The 25,582-nt window shown below is 38.9% G+C and overlaps 1 protein-coding gene across 1 annotated transcript in view; it reads right to left on the bottom strand.

Annotated features, from left to right (window-relative positions):
• The window catches only part of ZFYVE9 (zinc finger FYVE-type containing 9), a 52,749-nt gene extending 27,563 nt beyond the window's left edge, over positions 1–25,186 (bottom strand). The window contains exons 1-4 of the mRNA XM_056497297.1: positions 25,044–25,186; positions 9,968–10,070; positions 6,857–6,961; positions 4,051–6,113 (exon numbers count right to left, since the gene is read on the bottom strand). Coding sequence (XP_056353272.1) covers positions 4,051–6,113; positions 6,857–6,926 — 2,133 coding nt within the window. The 5' untranslated portion in view covers positions 6,927–6,961; positions 9,968–10,070; positions 25,044–25,186. The remainder of the gene's footprint in view (positions 1–4,050; positions 6,114–6,856; positions 6,962–9,967; positions 10,071–25,043) is intronic.
• Between the last annotated feature and the right edge of the window lie 396 nt (positions 25,187–25,582).

Here is a 25,582-nt window from a genome sequence, read left to right as displayed (position 1 = left end):
CTAAAAACTCCCCAGTCCTGGACAGGAAACAGTCCTGAGGCTTCCTCCAGACAAGCAAAACCATAAAACACCAGCATGGCTGCACCAAAACACACTTGCATGCAGATATGATCCGACAGTAGCAGTAGGATCTCTTTTGCCTTCTCAAAATCCTGCAGAACACGTGCTAAACACTTCTTATTTGTTTTAAATAATTATATTGTCTTTATTTAAATAAAACAAAACAGTAGTTCCTCAAGGTTACTTTTCAGGTGATGTGAAGATACTAATGAACATCTATTTCCTGCAGAAAGGTAATGTCACACTCAGGAGATCTAGAAACAGCAGCAGTTCAGGTATCAAGAGAGAATTTAAAAATTTAATTATGGGTGGATATTATCTCTGCAACTCGCTATGCATTATTATGATCTATAATGCTTTCTAAATTAAAAAAAAAAATTCCATCACTCCAGCAGCATTATTTCTGTAATACAGACAAGAAGCTACATAGGATTCTTATATATAAATGTGTTAAAGCCAAATTAAATTTCAACCAAGTTAAAGATCACACCAAATTATGACTACTTTGCAGCCTGTTACTTGCAGGTTTTTAGTGGCAAGTGTTTTTAAAATAAGCAAATACAGGCTCTTAACTCAACATGAGAGTTGAAAATCAAATGTGCAGAAAGCTCAGCCTTGTCTCATTAGAACCAGTTTTAATGTTTTCTAATTATGACAACTCAAACATTTCAAAAACAAAATATAATTAAGTATACTCTGGAATTTTAATGCAAAAATAAAATCCACACTTTCACATACATGAAAACCTTTAAAAAACCAAAGTAAATTGCTTGAAAAGTCTGAATTCTGCATTTACATCTTAACCCAATAAACAAGTATTCTAGGGAATATTAATAATAACATCACAGCATATTTTAGAGACATTTGACATCATTTCAGTTCCCTGGGCAAAACTTCCAGTCAAAAGTTCATTCAGTATTGAACATGGAAAAATCAATGTTGTCAACCATAAATGAAGGCCCAACACAAATTAATATCTAATTTAGGACCCTTTTTCAAACAACACATTGTGCATTCATGAAAGCTTCCAAATGCAATGATTGAAATATTAAAAGAGAAAATAGAAGCAATGACAGAACATCCCCACCTCCTCTCTCGGGCTGCATCAGCCCTAAGCAGCAGTAATGCAGAGAACGTAATCCAGCACAACTGACAAGTCAGACTTGTTATTAACAACCACCAAGTCATTATCTCAGTACATCATGCTATAAAAAAACAACAGAGCAGTGTCAAAGCAAGATTTTATGTTACTAGAGTTTTCAGGTTCACTAGAGTTGTTAAAGCATTCCTTGCTAGGAGAAATGCTGATTTTTTTTTTTTTTTTTTTTATTTTAGTGGGAAAATATAATTTTTTGGTTGTCAATAAAAAAGTGCATACAAATTTTCTGGTTTTCCTATCAAGAGTGATGATTTCATCTGACAACAGAAAGTACATATATACATAACATATAATTTCATTCACTAGGTTCTTACTTTTAACTCAAAATTTACCGTAAGTGCATTACTATCTATCAATCCAAATGGTTCATATCATCCACTAACTTTGCAATTGCTATTCTGAAATTAAAAACCCAGAAAGACTTCTCAGTTGCCACTCAACTATTTTTAAATACAGTGTTTATTCCCAAATGAAACAGATACATTCACCCCTACTAAAATGATTTGTCATGATGCTAATAAAGCTTAAAAAGAAACTGTTGTGCTAAAGCCTGTGTTCAAAATATTTAATCCCATTACTTCCCCTAGAAACAAACAACTGTAAGGGCTGAAGATGTTGTCTCCGCAATTCTTTCAGTGAGATTCAGACATTTAACAGTGGAAGCATCCCTGGGGTTCAGTAGATCCCTACACCACACATGGTCCCCAGGACTTGCTCAGGGATTGGTGACCACAAAGCAGGAGCAGACAGCTGAGAACTGGGATTTCTCACTGCAGCCACATTCATCAGATCTTGTCTGTCAAAGCTTTGGTCTCTCTCTGCCTAGAATTGTTACAGGAATTAAGGGCTGTAAAGCAATTTGCAGTAAGTGCTAAGTATTTTTTGACTTACACTGATCCTTAGCATTTATTAATGAGTCTTTTCTGCCACATCTTTTGGCTGCACTTGTGCAAATTTGGCACAGACAAACATTTGCTAACAAAAGCTCCTAAAAACAATCCATTCTAAGTCTACTGAGTCAGTTTGTCTACTGAGCAAAGGAATTTTTTCTTTTGTCCATTTCCCACATATAATCGAAAAAACCCACTGGCACTGGTGGTTCTTCTCAAGATTTGTCAGAAGAATGTAAAAAGAACAAAAAACAACCACATAGAAACTTTTGGCCTTATTCCACCATTGCATGTTTTATCCCTTTACAGATACTTTAATTTTCTGCATTCATTTGTGCAATTCAAGAATTCAGTCGTTACAGAGAAGCAATTAAATCCAAGCAATAAACTTGTTTAAAACACATAAATAAGTAGAAAATTTTACTGCACATGAAAATTGAAGTAATATTTGTTCAACTAAAAAAAAATAAATTAGCTAAATAATAGTCTAAGTTAACATATCAAAGCTAAATCATGGACAATCCTTTAAGTTCCATGCCTTAGAGATTCTCCTTAACTGCCATGAGAAGAATGAGGCCCCTGATACAAACCAAAAGTACACTGGTGTATTTGGTGAAGGCAGGCATGTGCTTTCATGTGATCTCATTGATCACCTGTGGTTACTGGCTCCACATCAGGACTTCCACTGCAACAGGATGGGCAGAACCAACTGCACGTGCTGGAGCAGTGCACAAGGAATGTCTGCTCAGCTTTTAAGAGTGTCCTGGGAAAGGCTGCTCAGCATTTCTCCATTGAGAGACTGAGTGCTGTGCATTCTGGTTCCTAAAGGGACAAAAGGGACACGTGTTCCATCTCACAGAAGCAAGCCTGGGGGTTCTGCTGGGCTGCTACCAGAACCAGCTGCATAAGGGTTTGAGCTTTCCTGATAGATTTGCTGCTTTTAGGTCTTTTTTCCACATCCTTCTGCTTTCCCTGCCTCTTCTAGTAGCAAAAACTACCACCCACAGCAGCCAGAAATTCTTTTAATCAAATTCAGAAACCCTTGAATGACGCCTAAATGAACCAAAGTTATTTTTATTCTAGTTCCCATTGGTTTTAGTATTTCTTTTTACAATATTCATCAATACCTAATTAACAAGAGTGTTAGTTCACAGCTTTTGAATCATCATTATTTTCTCCCTGAGTTCCTACTTATGTCGCTGACATGTATTTCAATAAAGATATTTGGAAATACTTTACAAGTTAATAATTTACAATAAGCTCACGACATAAGAATTTGAGTTCACCTAGATGGCACATATATAAAATTTTCAAACACCCTCAACAACAAAGTATTTTTTACACAATAAAAAGTAATACAGAAATTATGCTTTAGTTGTCTTCATTATGACATTTCTCATCATGTGGACATACACCAGGTTACCACTTTTTTATTTCCCCAGGAGCAAATGTATGTTTAAAAACATGTTAATACTATTTAAAATAATGCAAGCAATATGAGAACAGTAGAGCAGACTGAGAAGAACTGAATTGATCAGCCATATAAACCAGCAGGAATGCCAGCAATCCAACAGCCCACTCCCAATTAACAAGTTTGTTTCAGTTACTTTAATGGGATTATTTGATGCAGTAATTTCTGTAAAGCATTTTCCTGCACTTAGTCATTTTATAAGAGTTCTGACATAAACCCAATGATGATGATCATTACAATCAACAAACACAACTGCTCATTTAGACTAATAACAATTAGTTATTCTTTATTGGTACCCTAAATAGATCAGAGCTCAGAAATTCCTATTTTTGCTTCACTCAGACACAGCTTTTTAGGAAGAGATGTCACAGGAAACTATATCCAGTAGCTCAGCCAGCCCTTTAACGCAATGTTGTGCAGTATCAGGGAAAAAAGGGTGCTTTGAGCTTATTCACAAAATATGGACTTACCTTCCCACAGGCTCTGCAATGGTGCCTTCTTTTGGTGAATGTAAATCTGGCCTCACATTTCATACAGTTTGGTGCTTGAGAATCTGGAACCCACACTGGAGCCACCTCACCCAAAGTCGTAAAAGGCTTTCTGGCTGGAGCTCCAAACTGACCAGCTCTGAGATCATTATCTGGACTATCTGGGGCTACTGCAAGGCACGAACTATTAGAGACTCCAGATTCATACTCGTCCAAATGTTCCCCATTAGAACCAGTACCAGAGGCATTTGAAGATGTTTCACCAGGAAACGTGTCTGCTGTATCCCCTAACTGTGTCTTACCAAAGACATTTTTGTTTTTGCTATTACCTCCACAATTTGGGGGAATAACATCATTTTGTAAGTGGTCCGATAATGGCTTCGGAATCTGCAGTTTCAGATTTGTGGGTTGTTTAGGTCTTGCACCACCAAAAGGAACACTGATATATTGCAGATTAGTCACTGGTTTTGGTGAAGTCTGCCCTTGCATGGATGAAACCTGACTACAAAGATTATGCAAATAATTTTTCTTTATGTGGTCACCAGTGCTGTTTAAAATAAGACCACTCCCTTCTGTAGTCTCATTTCCTCTCTGTTCATAAACATTAGTGTAACACTCTGACTTGCTCTCCTCAATCTCCTTTTCCTCTGTTACGGAGTCTTCCTTGGAGGGTACAGTCTTTGGGACATGAGCAACAACTGGGTTCTGCATTCCATAGGAATCACAACCATTAGACAGAGAGCTTGCTGCTGATGTAGCCATCACATCAGAGAGACTGGACCCTCCAAGCTCATCTGTACCAGATCCTTTTGAGTCTATGCCTGCCTCCAATACCCCATCTTCATCTTCTTTGCTATTTCCACATGCATCATCAGGCTGTTTGGTCTGCAAAAGTCTTTCATTCTCTCCTAGAGTTTGCTTATTATTCATATCATTCAACTTTGTCAGCTCCCAATTAGTCATCTCCTGAGATTCAGGGTAACATTCTGCCATGCTGTGCAATTCCGTTGTGCTGAAATTTTTATCACATTCAATGACTCTGCTTTCAGTGGCACTAACATCCTCTGCAACACATTCCTTGTAATTGCCACTTCCAGCCACGTTAGGTTGACAGGTTTCGGTGAGCCCAGATAGCCTAGACTGCAACTGCTGGGCTGCTTCCTGTTCTATGATTAAGCTTCCACTACTGGAACCAGAAGAGTTTTTAGCTTCCAGATCTGTTCTCTGAGGAATGGCTTTACTAGTGAAATTTTCAACTGACGCACAATTTTCTTGCATTTTAGCAGTACCATCAACTGGTCTCTGTAAGAGAGTCACTGCATTGATCCCTGCAGTTGTAGCTTCTGAAAAGAGCAAATCTTTACTCATATTAAAATCCTCCTTTAATTGAGAGGAGGGGCATGCAGCGGGCAGGCTTTCAGACGAAGCATTAATCAAATGACTTACAGAGTCATCTTCAGTGCAGAGCCTGTTTACTTGCTTTTCTGTATCAATATCCTTTTCTGTGGATCCATTTACAGTAACACTAAACTGGTCACTCTGTCGGTTTTCATTATCCAGTGTAAAGCTAATAGAGTCCATTAGGGACTGACTGCTGTAATTTGTACAATCCACCACATCACCACTTTGTAGTGTTCTTCTGTCGCAGTTGTGCATGACTGCCACCACTAGCACATTTTTCTCCTCTGGCAAGTAAGCTGTATTTCCACATTTCTTTTCTCCTGCTTCCATAGAGTTACACTGATCATCTCGATTACTATTTCTTTTAATCAACTGATCATCTGCTGCTGCCTGATCATCAATCCACATGACTGGGGTCTCTGGGCTTATGCTAAAATCCTTTCCATTAGCACAGCAATCCCCTCCTACTGTTGGTGTGGTCACTGAGTGGGACAAGGAGAAAGACTTTAATCTCTGCTGACATTCATCAGGAGTTGTAGCTTCATTCACATTGGCCACAGCTGAGTTGAATGACAGGCGGCGAGAAGGCGGATCTAGAATCTGATTCCACTTTGCACCCAGCAGAGTAGGTGAAACAGTGGCATCTGAAAAAGGATTTAAACAAGAAAACTTACTGTCATGTTAAAGCTACAGGTTCTATTAATCCTGCTGCATTAGAATGTCCCAAACAGAAATGTAGAGGTGTTCAAATATGGGCACAAAAATGAAGCTCACCTGCCATTACTAATATCTTTGGTCAACCATTAGTAGTGCAATTCCATAATGTTTCTGGAATTCAGGATGTTTAGAGCTACCCCAATTAGTACCCAATTAATATATTTCAGACAGCTAGAAGTGCCTAGAAAAGTTCTCACCCACATAAAATGAATAGTTCAACTTCCTTGACAGCAAAGAATTACCAATTAGATCAAGCAAAAAATTTAGTGCTTTGAACATGATAACCTTCATTATATGATTTATGTGAAATGTGAAACATTTCTGCAAAAGAAGCTTAAAATCAGTTTTGCCTGATTTGTTTAAAATAAATTATTTAAATATTGCTACTGAGATTAAGCTTCACAAAACATTTCATTAAAGGTGTATGGCACATTTGCTATTAAAAGAGTAAGAAATTTCACAAAGGTAAACAAGATGAATGGAAGCAGAAGAGAATGCTACTAAGAAATGCTGAAGACATACTATGCAAAATTAACAGATGTTCTTTGTAAGTTCTAGATTAATTTGCAACTCAAACCCACAAAGGGTATCAGAGATCTCCCCTTCTTCTATACTGTTCTCTGTAGAAGACATCTGATGTGCATCTATAATCCTGTTTGAAATGACTCACCTTCGTTTTGCTCAAATTCATCTAAAACCTTATCGAGGTTATATGCCTCTGCTTGGAAATAGTTCTCCATTTGTCAGGGAACGACCACCAGATCCTTGTCTAAACCTGCCAGAGAACAAATTACAATCAGATGCTTAACCTTCAGTCAGCAGTGTTCCATTACATATTGTCATGATCTAAGGGGAAAAGTCCTTTGTAAATCAAATTTTACATACATTACAGACATAAATCAAAAGTATTTTCCAGGAATAAAAATTATTTGTGTGCTTAAACTTGCTTCATTCAGATTAACAACCTTCCTCAACTTGCTTTGGATTTTATTACCTCCAGTCTCTCAACAATGTGTCTGGCTATCAGGATCACTATAATGGCAAGAGCAAAACTGCTGTGGCACCAGTCTCAAAAAAAAAACAAACCAGTCTACAGAACTAGAAAGGCCAACAAAAAATCCAAAGGCCTGACTTTCAGATCTGTGCTACCACCAATTAGTTCATGTGGCTTTGAACAAGGAGTTTAAACTCCCTGTGCTTCTGATTTTTTAATGTACAGTAGGCTAGCAGTACTCTCTGTCAGTCCTCATTTCCCTAGAGATGCTTCAAAGATCCATGCTTGTAAAAGTTGTTAAGGGACTTAATGGGTGTTACTTGAATTGTGTTACCTCTTAAAATGTCTACTTTAATAATCTTTGTTTCCCTGAAAGGCAGCCACTGGAAACCTAGCAAAATGCACAGAAGTAAATATTCTCATCAAGAGATAATGCTCTCAGGCTAGAAAAGATGATGACAAGAGAGAAATGAGGGGGAAAAAAAAGCAAAACTAAAGCAAAAAACCCAGCTCTGAATCATTACATAACTATCTTGACATAATAAGTAATATTTTGCCCTAACAGCAGTAACATAGACTCCTCACTTCCAAAGTCTTGCAGCAACAAGACACCCTGATTAATTTTTTCCAAACATTCACTACCAGCAAAGACATTTTCAGTGGGAAATGTGTGCCATAACCTATAAACCATAGAGAGACCTTAACTTGATCTGTTCTCTGAACACCATCCAAAACAGCCTTATTCTCTTCAGAGCTGACTTTCACTGTTGTGAAATAAGGCAATGGAGGACAAGAGGGTAAGAACCTTGTTTTGCAGCATGAAGAACTGTTAGACCTGACAGCTCAATTAAAAACCTGCTTTTTTCAGATACAACACATTAGAGGAAGTTTCCAATGTAAAACAATACTTTACCACTATCCCCACAGTATCTGGATTTGAGGAAAACCTCAACCACCTTTATTTCCATCACTACAACATTTTGTATTTACGAATTTACTAATTATAAATCTTTACAGTACAACAGTTTTGTATTTATTATGGGCAACAGCTGAAGTTAGGTCATTTATAGGAAAAAACTGTGCGTTAAAATACGACAAAATGCAGAGTTCAAGTTTTCAAGGTCAACTTTAAATTTAATACATGGTTGTTTTAAAAGGTGATCATGATACAACATAAATACATTGCTATTTAATATAATTAGACTAAGGCATGTGTTAAAGACATACACAGAAGCTAGTTTTAAAGAAAATTAACCTAACAGTAACTTAGAATTGCAGAGTCATCTTCTGCCTTTCAGGGCACAGAGCTAATTAAAACATGCAGCCTGTCAAATCAGATTATTTTCAAGCTCCTGTTGGATCACAGATCATGCATAATTCAGGAAGTGTGTTTTACTTATCAATTTCTTCTTAACAACAGCATGGGCTTATCATCATCTTCATTTCTGAAACTTAGGAACTTACATTCCATGAAGCTTACATGCTTTATTTCCCTTGATGTCTAAATTTAAAGGTGCATGTACCAGAAATGTGTGTGTCATATCTACCCAGAATTACTAACCTTGTCATCACAGCATTCAGATATAACAAACTTCAGCTGCATAGTGGGAAAGAGCAGACAGAAGTAAAGGACAGGAAAATCTTCCTTAAAATTAGGTGTTATTCTGAACAGGCTTAGCCTTGGAGACTGACTCTCAAGAGAGCTCAGGTATCCCACATGCCAGCTTGCTCCTGGGAAATGAACTGTACAGAGACTTGTGTTATACCTACAAAACAGCCAGACTCATATAGGTGTTGGGGTCTATGCTAAGGGATTATGTAACCCATGATCTTCTGCACTGCACATCCTAAATTATCCTTGGGATGTTTTCATCACAGGGAACTGACAGCCTTTAGTCTTTCAAATTGTCTTTAAGAGTGGATGATCAGCTCACAATTACATCAAAACATTGTAATAAAAAATGCATAGAAAGGAAGTAATACTGACATTCAACTACTGGCTCACAGCAAAGACATAAAAACCAGAGAATATGTAAAAAACCAGAGTAAGATTTCAGGACCTTTTGTCATCCTGTCCTGTGGAGACAACTCCTTCAATATCAAACTGCAAATCTACACGTTTCAGTAATCTCTTACTGAACAAAATGCTCAAATAGTTTATTATAGTTCTCCCAAAAAATATCCATGAAAAGCTCCTAAGGTGGAAGTCACAAAGGGCATGATCGAACTGAAACCAAACATTGCTCATTCATCCTGATAAAAACCACACATTCAGAAAATATCATTTTCCCATAGCATGACAGCACAGAAGTACAGATTGACTGGACAGACTGATTTATTAGATCCAGGGCTCCTGAAGACTTCCTTCAACCCCAACAAACAATGGTCAAGTGCACATCTTGTTCCAGCTCTCTTCAGCAATCTGTGTCTTACCTGTCCCTGCGAGTCAGGCACCTCTGCTGTAATGAACACTTTGTTCAGAATTGAGCAATAGCTTTATTTAGAACTGATGAGATCTGGCTACAGCACAGACTGAGAAAGAAAGACTTTGCCCACCATCCCCCTCTCCCAAACAAAATAAGACACAATCTTTGCTCTAAAATGGGGCAATTACTCTCAGTAAAAAACAAAACAACAAATTGCTAAAAATATTCCATCATCTTCTATACAAAAGATCAATCCATATATAAAGGTTTATGTCTATAAATACATATCCATAAGAATACATAAACATTTCAAGTGCAGAACTCCGAATCATTATATTCTAAAGCAGAACTTGCCTCTTACCTTTTTCTTACACATAGGTTAAGAAACAAATGACCCTGTGCCTTCTCATGATGACTGCAGCACAACCAGCCAGCTCTGCTGAATCAGGGTGTTCTACTTGATCCTAGAAAGAAAATACAAACATGTATTTTATGACTGGTAATTCTGCCACAAACCATGTTCTTTTCAACACATGACTGCATCTAGCACAGGAATATTTGGCAAATGCTGCAAGCTTCAGATGATTTGGATTACATCTGCAGCTTCAAACTCAGGGATGTGTGTGCACCATGTTACTACTGCTCTCCAACAGTCTGGTGAAAGATGTTGCTAATAAAAACCACATTGCTAACTACCTTTTATTATTCTTCATTTAACTGTAAACCCTCAGTGTAATGCAGCAATTCCAACTGTCCTTGTATTCCTGATGACCTTGACTGCAACAATTTATAAAACTAGCCTCTGAAATCAATTACCTTATACTACAATAGGCCTTCCAAAAATAAAGAGCTAGTAGCTTTGATAGTCAACAAAAATTCACAGCTCTCTGAATTCTGTAAACTTTATTCATCAGCTTCCCACTGATTTTGTTACAGCTAAACAAGTGGTTTTGTCTTCCAGTTATTCCCCCTACAATCTTAGGCTCCCTTCATTTCCTAAAGGCTTTATCTCACAAAACCCACAATAACACCAACCTTCAGTAGCAGGGAGGACCCAACAGAAAAAAAAAGTCACTGGAAGAAACTTTTGTTCTTCAATCCACAGCATTTCTATTGGTCAGGTGCTTATTTTCGCGGGCTGCACCCTAACAGCCAACATAGCTCAAAAATCCAAAACAGGCATAGGCAGAGAACAAAAAAACTATTTTATGACAAACAGTGCAATAAGAAAAGGAACGAGATACATCAAATTCATTTTTTAAGGTTTGCTAGCACTGACATTTTGACCTGTTAGATAGTTGAAATATTAATTAATACTCTGATGAAGCTGCAACATATGTTGGAAAAAAACCTTCAAGCTCCAGCAAAATTAACAGTGGTAAAAAAAAAAAAATCAGTTCTCCATGCATGAAAACAATATTCAGTGTTATACTACTTTTTTCCCATGGTTGTTTATTATTCTTTTCAGAAATAAGCTACAGTAATATTTCCAGGAAACTAATGAACTGAACAGTAGCACTCTGAGTAGTACTGTTTCCAAACTCAGAATCCCACAGCTTTGGATGCCAGCAGAACTTTTCCTGTATACAAGTAAAATTTCTGATGCTATGTGTATTTCTACCTCTATAAATTAAAATGAATTTCAGTTATCTAGGAAATAGTAGGTGTTATCTTATTACAACATTCTTCAGATAGGCTTCACATGCATGCAAAAACAGAAGTGGAAGAAATTTAATTCCACTGAAAGGCTTCAGAACAAGCCTTTTCAGAGGGATGTGAAGTACATGTTACAGTGGGGAAGGTTTTCTGTACTATGTCCCCTCCAAGCCTGTAGTGCAGGAAAATGATTCCGTTTTCATTACCCCTTTGAAAAGACAGATCACTTAATGATAACTCTGTCTGTGATTTATGGCAAGGCTGTCAGCTGCATCATGAACATCACATGAAGCAGTCATACATTAACCACAAAGTTCAACCCTCCCTGATCAGAAATGGATCAGCCCTAGCAACCCACAGCAGAAACGAGCAACGCTGACACCCGTGCTCTGAGCCAGCAAACCTTCTAGGCAAGCAATATTCAGGGCAACAGCACAGCTTTATTATTCATTGTTTTTATTCTGCTCCTCTTTCCTTGTTCCATTCTTCCCAGGTAATGACATTTTTATGTGTAACCACTCAACAGAGAAGAACACAGATCCAATCAATCGCTGCCAGTCTCCAAAGTAAGCTTTGAAGAGATATTACCTGGAGGTCCTGGAGCTTTTCGTTTACAGTTCAACATTTACTCTCAGCAGCCATTTCCCCTTACAAAGATCAATGCAAAAATCAAAGCATGCTTACAGATATGAATGTAGTATATTTAAACAAAAGCAAGTAAAAAAAAGTAAATTATAACATTTGGATTTCATGAAAAAAATGAACAAGTTGGCAACAGAGCCAAATTCTTTTTTCAGCAGGAATTTAACGTAGGAGAAGTATATTTAAATTAAAATCGAGGACAAAAGGAATAACTACAAACGAGAGCCAAGAATACTCACAACAACATATAACCCAGTGATTATTAGGTTTTCTCTGAATCCCACACACTGCTAAAAAAGGGTTCCATCACACTTGTAAAAAATACATACATTTCCACCTAAAAATTATGGGCCCATAGGGAACTAAGATCACTGCCAATGAAGGAGGCTCACTAGCCCAGTTTGCTACTTGGAGCATTTTGGTTCCTTATCTCTTCTGCTGGTGGTTGGCTGAACTCCTCTGTCTCCTGCCCTACAGTGGTGTCACTCAGGTGCTGCTTTGGTTGTACCCTACATGTCTGATTTCCCTCAGGAGCTCCAAGAAGGCGACTACCAATTACTGCAAAAGCAAAACAGAAATTGAAGAGAAATTTGACAAGCAGAGACGTGCTCAGAATAAAGAAAGGATGAAGAATAGAAGAAAAGAACTCTAAAAACATAAAATTAGAAATATCTTCCACAAAAAAGAATGCAAAAAATGTTTGCAACATTAAATTAAAGTAATCTGAACTAGCAGGAACTCGAATAGATTATAATAAATGGAAAGAGACTGAAAAAGAAGCAATTTTGATACTATGGTTAAAAATGCAAAAAATGCTCAAACATGAGGAGATGCTAAAAAATGCTTCCATATATTGGCAAAGATCCAACTCTTAACTACACTACGGATCCTCTATAATGTGCTACCAGTGAGAAGATGTCTTTGAGTAGGCAGGGAGACATTTGCAGCCATTTTAAGGCACTTTATTATTGCTAGATTAGTTGAACTAGGCATTATCTTAAATGCAAATCCAGATTTCAACACTGGTATCTTCACTTCCTACCTTGTCTACACTCTGGAAGTATCAGGTAGGAGATTCAGAGACTACAGACAGGGGATGTGTTCAGGCCCCAACTCCGCAAGAAAATACAAACTACAACAAGAAACACCATAGCAGGGGGTTACACTAACAGGAAATCAATGTACTTAAACAAGGGGGGTGACAGGTGGAAAGTTTCAGGACACACATCAGTAATGTAAAATTAATTATTTTATCTGATCAAGCAATCTGGAAGCTAAATTTTCACAAAAGGAAAAGAGGGTTCTTCAGTCAAATGTAATGACTGGAATAATGGTGGTTTATCACATGCCTAACAATTTTGTCCCCAAGCATGGAATTCTTTCTACCTAGTACATGCCAAATGAAGGGAAGTGCAGGCATTACAAAATGTTTGTGACACAGCAGTAGCAATATCTGTCATACACCTGAAAATGCCTGCAATGGCAATGACTTCAGATTAGGCCTCAAATTAAGCATTCTCAAATTAAGTGTTCTATTGATAAATTAAAGTAGTAGTCGTTCAATACAACCAGGGGGAAAAAGCTGTTTTCAAAATTCTAAGTTATTAAAGAAAACACAGCAAAAGACAACAGACTTTGTGTACACCACAGTTCAGATTGGAAAAATCAAATTAAAACTCACCAGAAATCCATTTAGTAAGAAATATTAAATACAGCAACAAAAATGAAAGGTAACATATACAAAGAAGATACAGCTGCTGCTGATCCTTTCCCTGCACCAAAAGCTCAAGATCACCAAGCATCCTTCAGCTTTACTTTCCTAATTTGCTGATGTTCCTACTACTCAATGTAAATGCACCCAGGAGCAGGCTGGGGCATGGCAGACTATTTCTGTGTAGCAAAACACTTTGTACCAGCTCACTAGCCATGAATGCTGACAAAAGATAAATTATTGCAATGTTGCATTAGATTGTCTTTTTTTCCAATCAACTGAACAAACAGAGGTGGACAATGCTTAAAGCAGAACAGGCTCTCTAATTATTTCACCAATATTTGCATCTTTCCCCTTGACTCTCCCCCATGCCATTTTAAAGCCATTATTTCCACTTTTGTCTCCAGCGAAGTTTCCATAAGGAGACATTCACACATGCCTGAGCAGTAGTAAGGCAGTCAAAAGAGCAGCAACTTCAAAGCAGCATTATAGGAAGTATCACAGTCAAAAGTAAGGGGAGACAAGACAAAACTACAGCAGCATTATCAACCTTTGTGCTCCAGAAAATAAAAGCAGCTCAACTGAAAAGGACACCTGCTTTATAACCATTTACAGTAGAAATAAAATCCCACTTCCTATCCTTTTTTACTATTTCAAGGAGAAAGCAATTGATTTGTTTTCCTGACACAAAGCCCAGCCTTGCCAAGCAGCCTCAGCCTGCTGCAGAGGCCGGGCCTCAGCACCTGGAGACAGGAACCAGCTCCTGCTTATGTAACTGCTTGTGATGCCTGGAAAAGGATCCATCCCTGCTCTGGGGAAGAACAAATAGATAGGTTTACACTGCAGTGCTGCCTTCCACGCAAGATTTTCCAGAGGAATACAGCTGGAAAAAAAAAAAAGGGAAAAATCCTTTCCTAAGCTTACTCATATGCTCATAGAGGTCACTTCAAAATGTGGTTGTTTGTGTATCTAATGTTTTATAACACTCTGCAACTTCCAATTTTAAAATACTGCAAACCACAAAAAGCTAATGCACAGTGCATTAAACATAAATTTAATATGAAATCATGTTTCTTAATTTGTGCATGGGTTCCAAGTAATGTCATCAATGTAACAACATACTTATTTTTTTTAATTAATCCATCTAACATACTGATCTGAAGCTGTTATTTATCTTTATTCAAATACAAACTAAAGTAAACATATATAACAAGAAGGTTTATGGGATGTTTTTTATGGTTCAGTATTTGAGAAGGTTCTGACTCTGATGTTTAAAACATCTGAAGAATAAAATTATTTAAAGCTGCACACTCTATCCCAGAGTGGATTAATCATAATACTTTATTAATTTTTCTTATTTCCAAAGTAGGGCAGAAACAAGAATGAAACCCAAATAGCCTCAACATTGTTTCAGATCTTTCTTAGATTTGGGCAATAACGGAAGAACTGACTGAAGTCCTCTAGAATCTCTAATCAAAAACCTACAACTCCTAAGGAATTGTCACTTTCATAAAGCTCAGGAGGGGCTGACACTGAATGCCAGTGAGCAAAAGCTGGTAATAAAACCCAGAACTGCCACCCAATCAGAATGGGACAAACCAAAAGGACTATGGGCAAGAAGGAAAACTGCTTTGCTACTATTTGCCAGTCCATCAATTCTGAGCTGTACTCACTGGGGAGAGAAGCTGCTGGAAGCAACACAATTCATACATTTAGCTGCTCTTTAGAGAATGGACCATCCAAACAGGCAAAAACTCTGAAAGACCACTGGAGAGCAGCCAGGCAGCTACTAACAACACCTTCATCAACAGGCTGTTTCCAACACTCTTGTGGTCATCTCTGCTCATCTGACTCCTGTGTCACACAACAGTGTTCTAAATTCTGACATAACTTTTAAAGAAATATCATAATTACAGACACCAAACAGCTACTATTTCTCAAATCGTATGTTATGTAAAGCTGGATTACCATACATTCCTGAAATAAATATGGACTTTCATCTCACAGTCTCTTCTCTCTGCAATTATCTCTAAGTAGGTAACTTAATTCCCATTTTGTGTAGACCTTTATATTGGTATCACACCAAACACGTTATAAAACACTGTTGTCAAGTGTAGCAAAGTTCCCTCCCACGTTTGTGATCATGATCTAACATCACTGCTGATGCTCACAGTGCATTATGTCTTAAGTCATCTGTAACTAGCAACTCACTCTATACAACTCAATAATCCATGGCAACAGTGCGTACTGAAACTGCTATTTCTGAGCATGCATCTCATCTGTGCTGAGGGCCATTAACATGCTTGTAACAGTGCTGAAGGGACTGAGCACTAACCAGCAGAAACAGGCAGGAGTCACATTTAGGTGCACTGTAAAGCTTTTTTCTTTTCACTGATATTCTGTGCCACTGAGGCAATCAGGACATCCACCTGAAATTTATGTTGAGTTCCAGGAAGTTTTAGTTATAATACTAAGTGCCCATAATTCTGTATCTCTATTAGCAGTCACAAGAAATAAAGACTTAACAGACAAAACCCAAAAACATTTGAAAGTCTTCCTTATTAATGAGTTATGAGTATTAATATAGTTATCAGAAATCTTACAGAGCTCTAGGAACTCCAAATTCTTCTAAACTTAGATGCAACATTTCTTAGATAGATCAAAACTGGTTGATTCTGCTCAGCCATGAATCCCCACCTCTTTACCCATCCTTCTTAGCCTGTAGCGTGCTCCTGTTTTCTTCATCTGCAGGGCTCCCTTTCCCCTCTCACATTCCTTCTCCATTTACTTCTTCCTGCATCCGTTTGTCTTCTCCCTACCCAAGCTTTCTTCTTTCTCTGACAAAAAAAACCATGATAAACCCCATGTTCCAACATTACTGTTCATTACTGGTATAAAAATACTTGTGAATAACCTTATTAACCACACAAGATGAAGAACAGTGGGAGCAAACCCAACAGCAATGGTGGTACATCCACTTTGCAAACAGAAATGGAAGTCTTTAGAGGGTTGGCCATCAAAAAAGAAAAAAAAAAACAAAACATATGGCTAAAGTAACAGCCATATCCTAAGACACTGTCCTAACTACCAACCTGCCTCCTACACCTTCCTCATCATTACTGACCACCATTAAGCTCCTTCACAAATCCATTTAAACCCCAGCCTTGTATCCTGAAATGTTTTTTGAATATCCACATACACAGTGGATATTTAGCATCTTCCCTAAAGCATCTCAGTATTTGAAACCTCTAGTCAAGACAAGTTTTGCTAACTGCATAGGAGGCACTATTACATGATTCCTCAAAGTAGAAGGTACAATTACATTTAAAAGCCATCTGTACAGAAATGAAGCTTAATGAAAAAAAAATATATAGCCACAAGGGGTATTACAGGAAATTAGTAAGGGAAGAAATCCACTACATATATATTTATCTATTGCCCATGAGTCTCGAGAAACAATTTCTAATTGGCATTATAATAAACCCCACATTCATTCTACATGAGCACAAAAAAAGAAAATCTATGAACAAATTCCAGAGATGGCTTGAATGCATTTTACAGGTGACTTGTTAAGAGAAACCAAGGTAAATACAATATAGAAGCTATTAAGCCAGTACACCAATACAACTACTTGAGAGCAGAAAAGCACACAGGTGGACTGATGCTTAAGTAACAACCTTTTAAAGTTACATTTATAAGAGTCAAGAAAGAACTGTGAAACCCATGAAATACACTGGGGTTTTATGTAGCCTTCATCATTTATACAAAAACACAGTATGAAATTACAACAATCAATGCAATTTGGTGTTTCAGCTAAGAGGCTGTTTCAATATATATGCTATTTAAAGTAATCTGTTAATAATATAACCTAAGAAGTGGGCTTTGGATGTACTTTCAAGTTCACCAAATAAGAAACCATTAAAACATTAATTTTGAATTAACCAACACAGCATTTACAACACACCTTTTTAACACAGTGGCAACCAACATCCCCTGCTGCACTATCAATGTGGCTGGGCAAACAGAAATAGCAGTTATATACTGGAGTAAAAAGCCCAAAAAAGGTGTAAATCAGACACCTGTGCCTTTCTCTACATAACACAAGCTTCAGAAGCAAGTTATTTCCAAGCCACAGCACGTGTTTCTACAGTATCACAGGAGAATGTGCAATGTAAAAAACTGCGAAATAAATTTAAAAAAAAAAAAATAATCACAAAGAGGGAACCTTCCTCTTACAATATCTCAATTCATATTAAATGTTCATTTATCTGCATTACAGTGTAGATAAGGAATTAAAAATTACATTGGCATGATTGGTTTGCTGGGTATATTTTAACCATGTAATTTTTGTGCCTCCTCCAACCTACAAAGAAAGCTCAGTATTCACAGCCTCAGAAATATGAACAAGAGGACTCACACACTTGTTAAGTGTTCAGATGCTGCCACTTTTCATGTGTTGTACCTTTAATCTCCTATAGAAAATAAGATTATGGGATTATATTGTTAATTTACTATTCTTTATGCTCATATTTATATACATATATACGGATTATACACACATATATATACACGTCATGAAAATGTGTATCTACAAAGTAAAAACAAATCCAAGTAATCCAAGTGACTGCCCTCCAAGGGAAAAGCAAGCTGCTGTATGTATTTTGGCAGCAACCTGCTGGGCAATCAATACTCACACAGCTCTGGAAAAAATCCCCAGAATTATGGTGTTATGCGAGAAAGATGGGATTAATGCAGAGAAGGAAGGAAAGGAAGAGATACTGTGGGGCAAAAAGGATTTATATCTACAGAAAAACAATATTCTTTCATTCCACAGATGGAGGAACAAAATGCTTACTAATATAGTATCTTCAAGGACTTGGATACATAGAACATCAGATAAGATTTACACTATAATAAACTTATTCAACACATCTCCCAACTTGAAACAAAACAGATTTCTCTCCATCTCCAGATCACGGAAGAAATTTCCTGCTACTTTCAAAATCTTTCACAAAATCTAAAGAATTATGGGTGGAAAATAAGTCGTAGCCATCAGAAACTAATCTGGAACAGATTCCCAGTGCTTCAGCTCCTTTATTACTGGTTCCAGCACACTGCACTGACTCAATCCAAGAACCACTGAACTCTTTACAGCACCAGATTAATTAAGCCCAGTTCTGTGTCCTCAGTATTGGATGGTGTCAGGCAAAAAGCTCCTTGGATCTGTGATACACTAAGAAGACAGATCAGCACTGTCCCTATGCAGCAGTTGGTGGGAGTGACACAAAAGATAAACTTTTATTTCATATCACTCTTACTTAAGAATAACCAGCACAGTTATCCACCTCTCTTCTGCAATAAACCACAGCAGCCCACTTGCCTTTGCCTCTTTACAACATCTGCAGAAAAAACAAATTGCACCTCTTCACTCACTGCACTTCCCAATCTGGCAGAGAAACAAGATTAATTTCATTTTGTTTAAATTGATATGCAAAGCTCAGAGCTGCAGAACTTGAAGTGGGAATACAAATTTAATTCTGCCAGGCACCTTCAGCAAATGACTGAGGCAGGGTTTACCTTCACCCCCACACTCATCACCAAAGTGCACCTGAGAGATACTGGATGTGTGGCACACCCAAGATCAGAATGAGATCGGTGCACAACACACACCAGAGGAATCTACATCCTCAGAAACCAGGACCCATATTTTACTGTTACTGACAACAGTCTTCAACCTTCCTCTTAAAATCTAACACTTCAAAATAAGAGAGGAAAAAAGAATTAAGTTGTTGAAGAAGAAAAAGAAAGAGATGAGAGAACAATTTTATTGACTAGATTAAAAGAAATGCAGAGAAGCACAGTAAAGAATAACTGAAAAACAAAAAATATATCTGAAAGTATCTACAATTTTTGTAATGTAGTATCTTACAAACTTACAATTACCTGACTGGCCAACTTGTCAAGCAATACATTCTATGCATATTCATACGATCCGCCGATTCTTCTTGAATTTATAGTAAGGATATACACTGTAAAATCATAGTTTCAAATGGCTTGGCCTTTATATTAGTGTTCCTAAGTCCATCTTCTAGCTCACACTTGGAGTGCAAACAGGTAAGACAACATGTACATTGAGTTCAAAGCAGAGTTTTGACACAACAAAACTGAACCTAGAAACAAGAAAAGCTCTCCTAATAGTCAGTGTCATTCACAGATAAAGAAGGTATTATGTGATTTTGAAAGCTCTTTGATCTTCTTCTTCCACTGAACATTTACCATCTTCTTTTAAGTGCATCACACTACTTTTTGGAAAAAAGTACCACTGTATGTTCTTACATTGATAATCTGCTACGAAACTGCTAAAGTATTTCACTCACATTACTTTCCTATATAAAAATTTAAACTTGGAGTGAAATAGAAATGTTATACCCAAAATGTGTATAAAATTTGAGCTCGATTATTTATTAAAAAAGGCTCCAGTATATTGCAGAACTAAACAAAATTTTTCCAATTGCAGTATTTTTTAAAACTGCAAGAATCCAGAAGGCTGTTAAGTACTACTAGAGCAGCTAGAGCTCTTCTGTAATTGATAGAGCACACATGAATCTCTGACCCAAGTATGGCCTAATTTCAATTTATCACCTGATAGGAAATGTCCTCTGGATTCTTTGTACGCTGGGAAGAGGAATGACAAGTTCCTCCCAGCTCCCATTTTACTTAAAAAAAAAAAAAAAGCCTCTTCTGCAAAATTGTAGTACAAAGTAGTCAATAAGGAAAATTCTGAAACACTACCAGTCAGCATGGCAATAATTTGGTATACAGTCTTTTTTTTCTAACTCTTAACTGGACAAGGGATCTTCTCAGCTCAATCAAAGTACAAAACACTTCAGGCATCTTCAATTGTGCCTAATTCCTCTAATGAAGAATAGCTGGGAAACAGTCCTAAATAGTTATAAAACTGAATTCTACTACATTTTCACACACAGAAAATAGCAGAGGAAGAAGTGTTTTTGTATGCATTTTGTGTATATTAGTGCTTTTTTGTAACTACTGCAAGCATCAGCTCAAGTCAGGCCAAAAACCTGGAAGACACCAACAAAGGCACATTTACTGCATTGCTTTACATACAAAACCAACCCCTACACAGGGTTCAGCAGCACTGGCTAAAGCATCAGCTGATGCCTCAAGCCTCCATGGAAAAGCTTTCCACCTCTGTCACTATGCTGGAACCAAACTGGAACAGTCATCTAACAAAACAGCGTTTGAAAAAATTGTTATCAGGCAGTACCATTTCCAAATGTAAAGCCCTACTCAACTCCACTATGCCATCAAGTTCTTAAAAACAAAAGTTCAAACCTCCTGTGGATATTAAAAGGGGAAGAAGTATAGGAAACAAGCAGCATGCAATAAAATTTTTGACAGACACACCTAGACAATCCCAGCAGAACTCACTGGAATGCTTCTGGACCTTTCCTTAAGCAACTGATACTAATACCCCACTGATTCATAGATGGGTTTGTAACTTCAGTTGCCATCAAAATATCAGAGATATAATATTAACAATATTAACACATATAGCAAGCAAGACAAAATGTATTTATATATTTTATATACAATACAGAGACAAAATATAGAGAGGCATAGCTATAAGCATTATCTGCAAATAATTCTATATGGAAGTTGATCATTTCTAGTCAAGAAACATAGAGACAAACAAAAAACCAATGCAGGTGGAAACCCGGCACTCAAGTCCACGTTTTCCTCTGCTCGGTGTTCACTGGGGACAAAACACATGAAAAGTTCTATATATCAACACCAAAACTTCAAAGCACAACACACGGTCACACTGCCACATATTGACATTTCCAAATGATCAAATTCCACGGGAAAACAAAACAACGTTGAAGTTAAAGCTCTCTTTTCCCTGGCCTTCATTACTAACACTGCTGCCTTAGTTTATCCTCAGACTGAAGATATCACACAAGCTCTTCAGAGAGCACTCCAGCTCCACACTTCCTAAAACACAGAGGATCTACAGGTTGTGACTCCACACCTGTTTTTCACATAGTTTATCACCTTTTTTTTTCTTTCTGCCTTTTTTTTTTTTTACTGTAACAGAACTGTGCCTGTGCAAATCTCAGCTGACTGGACCTGCTGCCTTACGTTCCCTCTCCCTTAAGCAGATCTGGATGAAAGAATAGGGAAGGAACAATTTACTCTCTGTTGATACACTGAAGTTCCTGGCCATGTACTGCTTGTCTTCAACCTATGTTTTTAAATTAATTAGATTTCTCTAGTAAATACCTTTAAAATAGTTTAAGTGACACTTTATGGATTTCCTCTGCCACTCATGTTAAGCCCATCTGATGCTGATGTACTACTTGGAGGGCTGTTATTTCTGAAAAAGAAGTACCAATATTAGCCATCTCTGCTGGTCTCTTGCAGCAATACAGCAGTAATATAATTACTGATGGAATAATCCAGTAACAAACCAGACTGGAATTATTCAGTGAAAGAACACATATAAACTCACCTTAAAAGTATTTTTCCTATTCTACCTGTCTGCTGTGGCAGCCTGAGTAGCAGCTAAAGTGAAATTCAGCCAAACAAGCAATAAGTAGGAATGTAGTTAACTTGTATGTAAAAAAAATTATTTATAGAGATAAGACAAATAATTATTCCTTACATATAAATTATATTTGTTTGCATTATGATAAAGGTCAATTACTTTTATGACACTGATTTTTCAGTGTGCTATTTTCGTATATATTATGTTTTGTTCTAGTCATTAGTCCAAAAAGTTGTATCAATATATATCCTGAATACTATTTTTCCTAAATTACAATTCAAGTAGAAATTTCTATGTCAATGAAGGATCTTCCTATCTATCTGCATTAATTGACACAATTTTCCCAGTATTACAAGATATAGCCAATACTTGTAGTTAACAGAGAAGTAAAAGCTGTCTCCATCAGCAAAAACTCAATACTTTCAGTTACTTCCAGCCATTCACTTTTGATTTTCTATTGTTTATCAATACAAAAAGCTTTGTCACTTGTAGTGCCATTGTACCTTTCTCAATGCTTTAGAGAAACAACAAGAGGGAAAACCAAGCATACTAGTTCACATTTCTGTCCATTTAAAAGTCCAAGTCTCCTAAAGAATCACAAACAGAACCATAAACAGGCCACCTTTCAATTCCTTTAATCTCAATCACATTACAAAAATAAACATTAGCCTTTATATAACACTTTCAAAGAAGCCTATGATTATACTGGCGTCTTAAAACAGTGTTCTGGAAAAGATCACAGATTCATCAGCACACAGACTAACTGTGCACTGAAACTATCATTCCTCAACTGATTTTTGGTTAAGAAAATCAGTTTTATTGGGAAGATTCTCAGCCTAGTGTATCAAAAAGATTTTTCTGATCAACAAAATATGAACACACAATTTCTTCCCAAAACCTCTTTTGGCCAGCTTGTATTCAAAAGCAAATGGCCACTCTAATCCTTTAGTGAAGTAATTTCCAGGTAATTTTCTATAGATAGCCTGTAAACCAAAAAACAAGCAAGCTGTTTTCTGCCAAAGCTGGCACAGCAAGTGGACAGACTACAACAGACATTAAAAGCTTATCATTCTTTGGCCACAAGTTTTAATACTGCATCTTTGTTCAGTCTCTACCTTTGTTCCCTGAGACAATCACAGCCAGACTTTATGCCAAGCTAAAAAAACTGTATTTCATCTCAGCCTTAGCCCCAGGCCTCAGATCCTGAAATGAGTGTGTGTTTGAAAGTATTTAATCCCCAGCCTCGTAACTGACTCAAAGCTAACACACAAAAATAACACCCAATATCAGGAGTCAGCACGCTGGTTTTGGGGTGGGTTTCTTCCTTTCTCACACACTAAAGGAGGCACCATAAAGCAGTGCAATTAAATCAGTGTGTCAGCACACCGTAGCTTGTTCAGGGCTGATCATGGCTTCAATTAGAGAGGGAGGCTTGTTTGAAATTTTAGACCCTTCTTCAGCTTCCATTTCAGATTCCCCAAATCTCTGAAGAGATTTTTAAATTTGTCTCTCTTGGGTCAAGGAGACTGTTCTTCTCATTTTGCATCACATGCTGTAACTTTATAAAAAGAAGCACACGGAGGGTTCAGGCAGTAACAAAGGATTTGGATGTTTGAACCACTGAAGGTGTATCTAAAATCTGGATTTGTTCCATGCAATCAAAACTTACTTGGTAATAGAAGTTAATTACAATGTTTTAAAGCCTTGCCTAGTCAGTTAAATGCTGCGAAAGAAAATAAAAGCTTTTAGTCAGTTAAAACATTTTTTTTTTTAATATTGCTATTTTATTTATTTTTTACATGGCTCCTTCTGGGCTTGGATTCAGTCTGGACCCAAAAACTGAGGGCAGTGTTATTCAGAAATTCTAATCTGAGACAACCACATTTAATAAGAAGACTGACGGAATTCAGTTAACTTTTAATATCTGAACTGAATGAAAATATATGTAAAAATGACACCCTCTGAAAAACCTCTGTCACAAAATAATAAGGAATATCCTGTCTATTAATAAAGAAGATCATTAACACGAAAACATAGTCTATCAATTTCCATCTGCTACTTGTTTCTCTGCCTGGTTAAGAAGATAAAAACATTTCTTGAGCCACGCTCTGCCACAGGCACCATAACATTTATGAGCAAGAAACTAGCCCACCTCTGCAAAAAGTCAGACATGCCAAGAGTGCCAGTTATTCTTAGAGTGAGACATGACCACAATTTCACGTAATTAGAGATGTTATAAAACGCATCCCGCCCGCTTCTCCCCATCCCCCTCCGCCACTACCACCATTGCAGGAGTGACTTGTTACACATCGCGATGAGCAAGTAACATTCCCCGCCCGGGGAGAGAGCGGAGATCAGGCCATAAAAAGGGCACGAGATGCGAGCAGGGATCCTCCCCTGCCCGGGTCGGCAGCCGCGGCTGCCCGGGCACAACCTCGCCCTGCCCCGCGCCGGCACCGGGGCGTCCCGGGGGGAGCAGCAGCTCCTTCCCATCCCCAGGAGCGCCGGCGCGGGGAGAAAGGTGCCCCGGGCGAGCGGGTCACCCAGTCCGGACGCCCGCGGACGGGAGGGGAACGACGGGGAGGGGGCTCAGAGAACCACGGCGGCCGCCGGGAAGGGCTGGGGGGCGACCGCTGCCTCCCCCTTGGTGGCGTGCGGAACACAAGGGCGGCGAGGCGAGGGGGCGCCCGGAGCCGGTAGGCCCAGGGCGCTGTCGGCGATACGGCGGCTCCACCGAGGCGCCGGAGCCCTCCCCGCCCGCCCGCCCGCGGGGCCTCGCTGCGGGCGGCAGGGGCCTGGGGAGCGGGGTACCCCGGCCCGCCGGGCCCGCGGGCACCGCGCCGGACGCTGCTCACTCACCTCGGGAGGCAGCAGGCGCTGCCGGGTCTGCATGGCGAGGGGGATCCCCCGGGTCCGCCCCGGGAGCGCTGGGGGCCGGCGCGCCCTCGCCGCCGCCAGCCGGGCTCGCTCGCTGCCTCCGCGGCCAAGGCCGCCGCAGCGCCCGGCAGCAGCGCCCCCTGCCCGGTCCCGGCGGCAGCGCACGGCACTGCGGCACCGCCGGGGAGGCGGCGCGGAGCTGCCGCGCCTCCGCCCCGTGCCGCGGGGTCCGCACCGGCACCCCCGCACCGGAGCCCGGGATCCGCGCCGGCACCCCCCGCTAGCGGGCGGACAGCGGGAGCGGCCGCCCGGTCTGTCCCCGCAGGGACTCGCGGCCCCGCAGCCACACACACACACAGGCGGGGGGCGGCACCGAGCACCCACCGCCGCCACTGGGCGTACCGGTGCCCCGCGGCCGAGGGACGCGCCTCCGGGCACCGGCTGCAGTGTGTGTAGCGTGACCACTCCACAAAACGTGGTCAGAAGGACTCGCTGCTGGGAGCCGAACATGTGTTATCTCA

This window comes from Oenanthe melanoleuca, chromosome 8 (assembly GCF_029582105.1).
Source record: "Oenanthe melanoleuca isolate GR-GAL-2019-014 chromosome 8, OMel1.0, whole genome shotgun sequence".
NCBI classification, from domain to species: Eukaryota; Metazoa; Chordata; class Aves; order Passeriformes; family Muscicapidae; genus Oenanthe; species Oenanthe melanoleuca.
The sequence above is the reverse complement of the archived record's forward strand: the minus strand, read 5'-3'. Positions and strand labels throughout refer to the sequence as shown.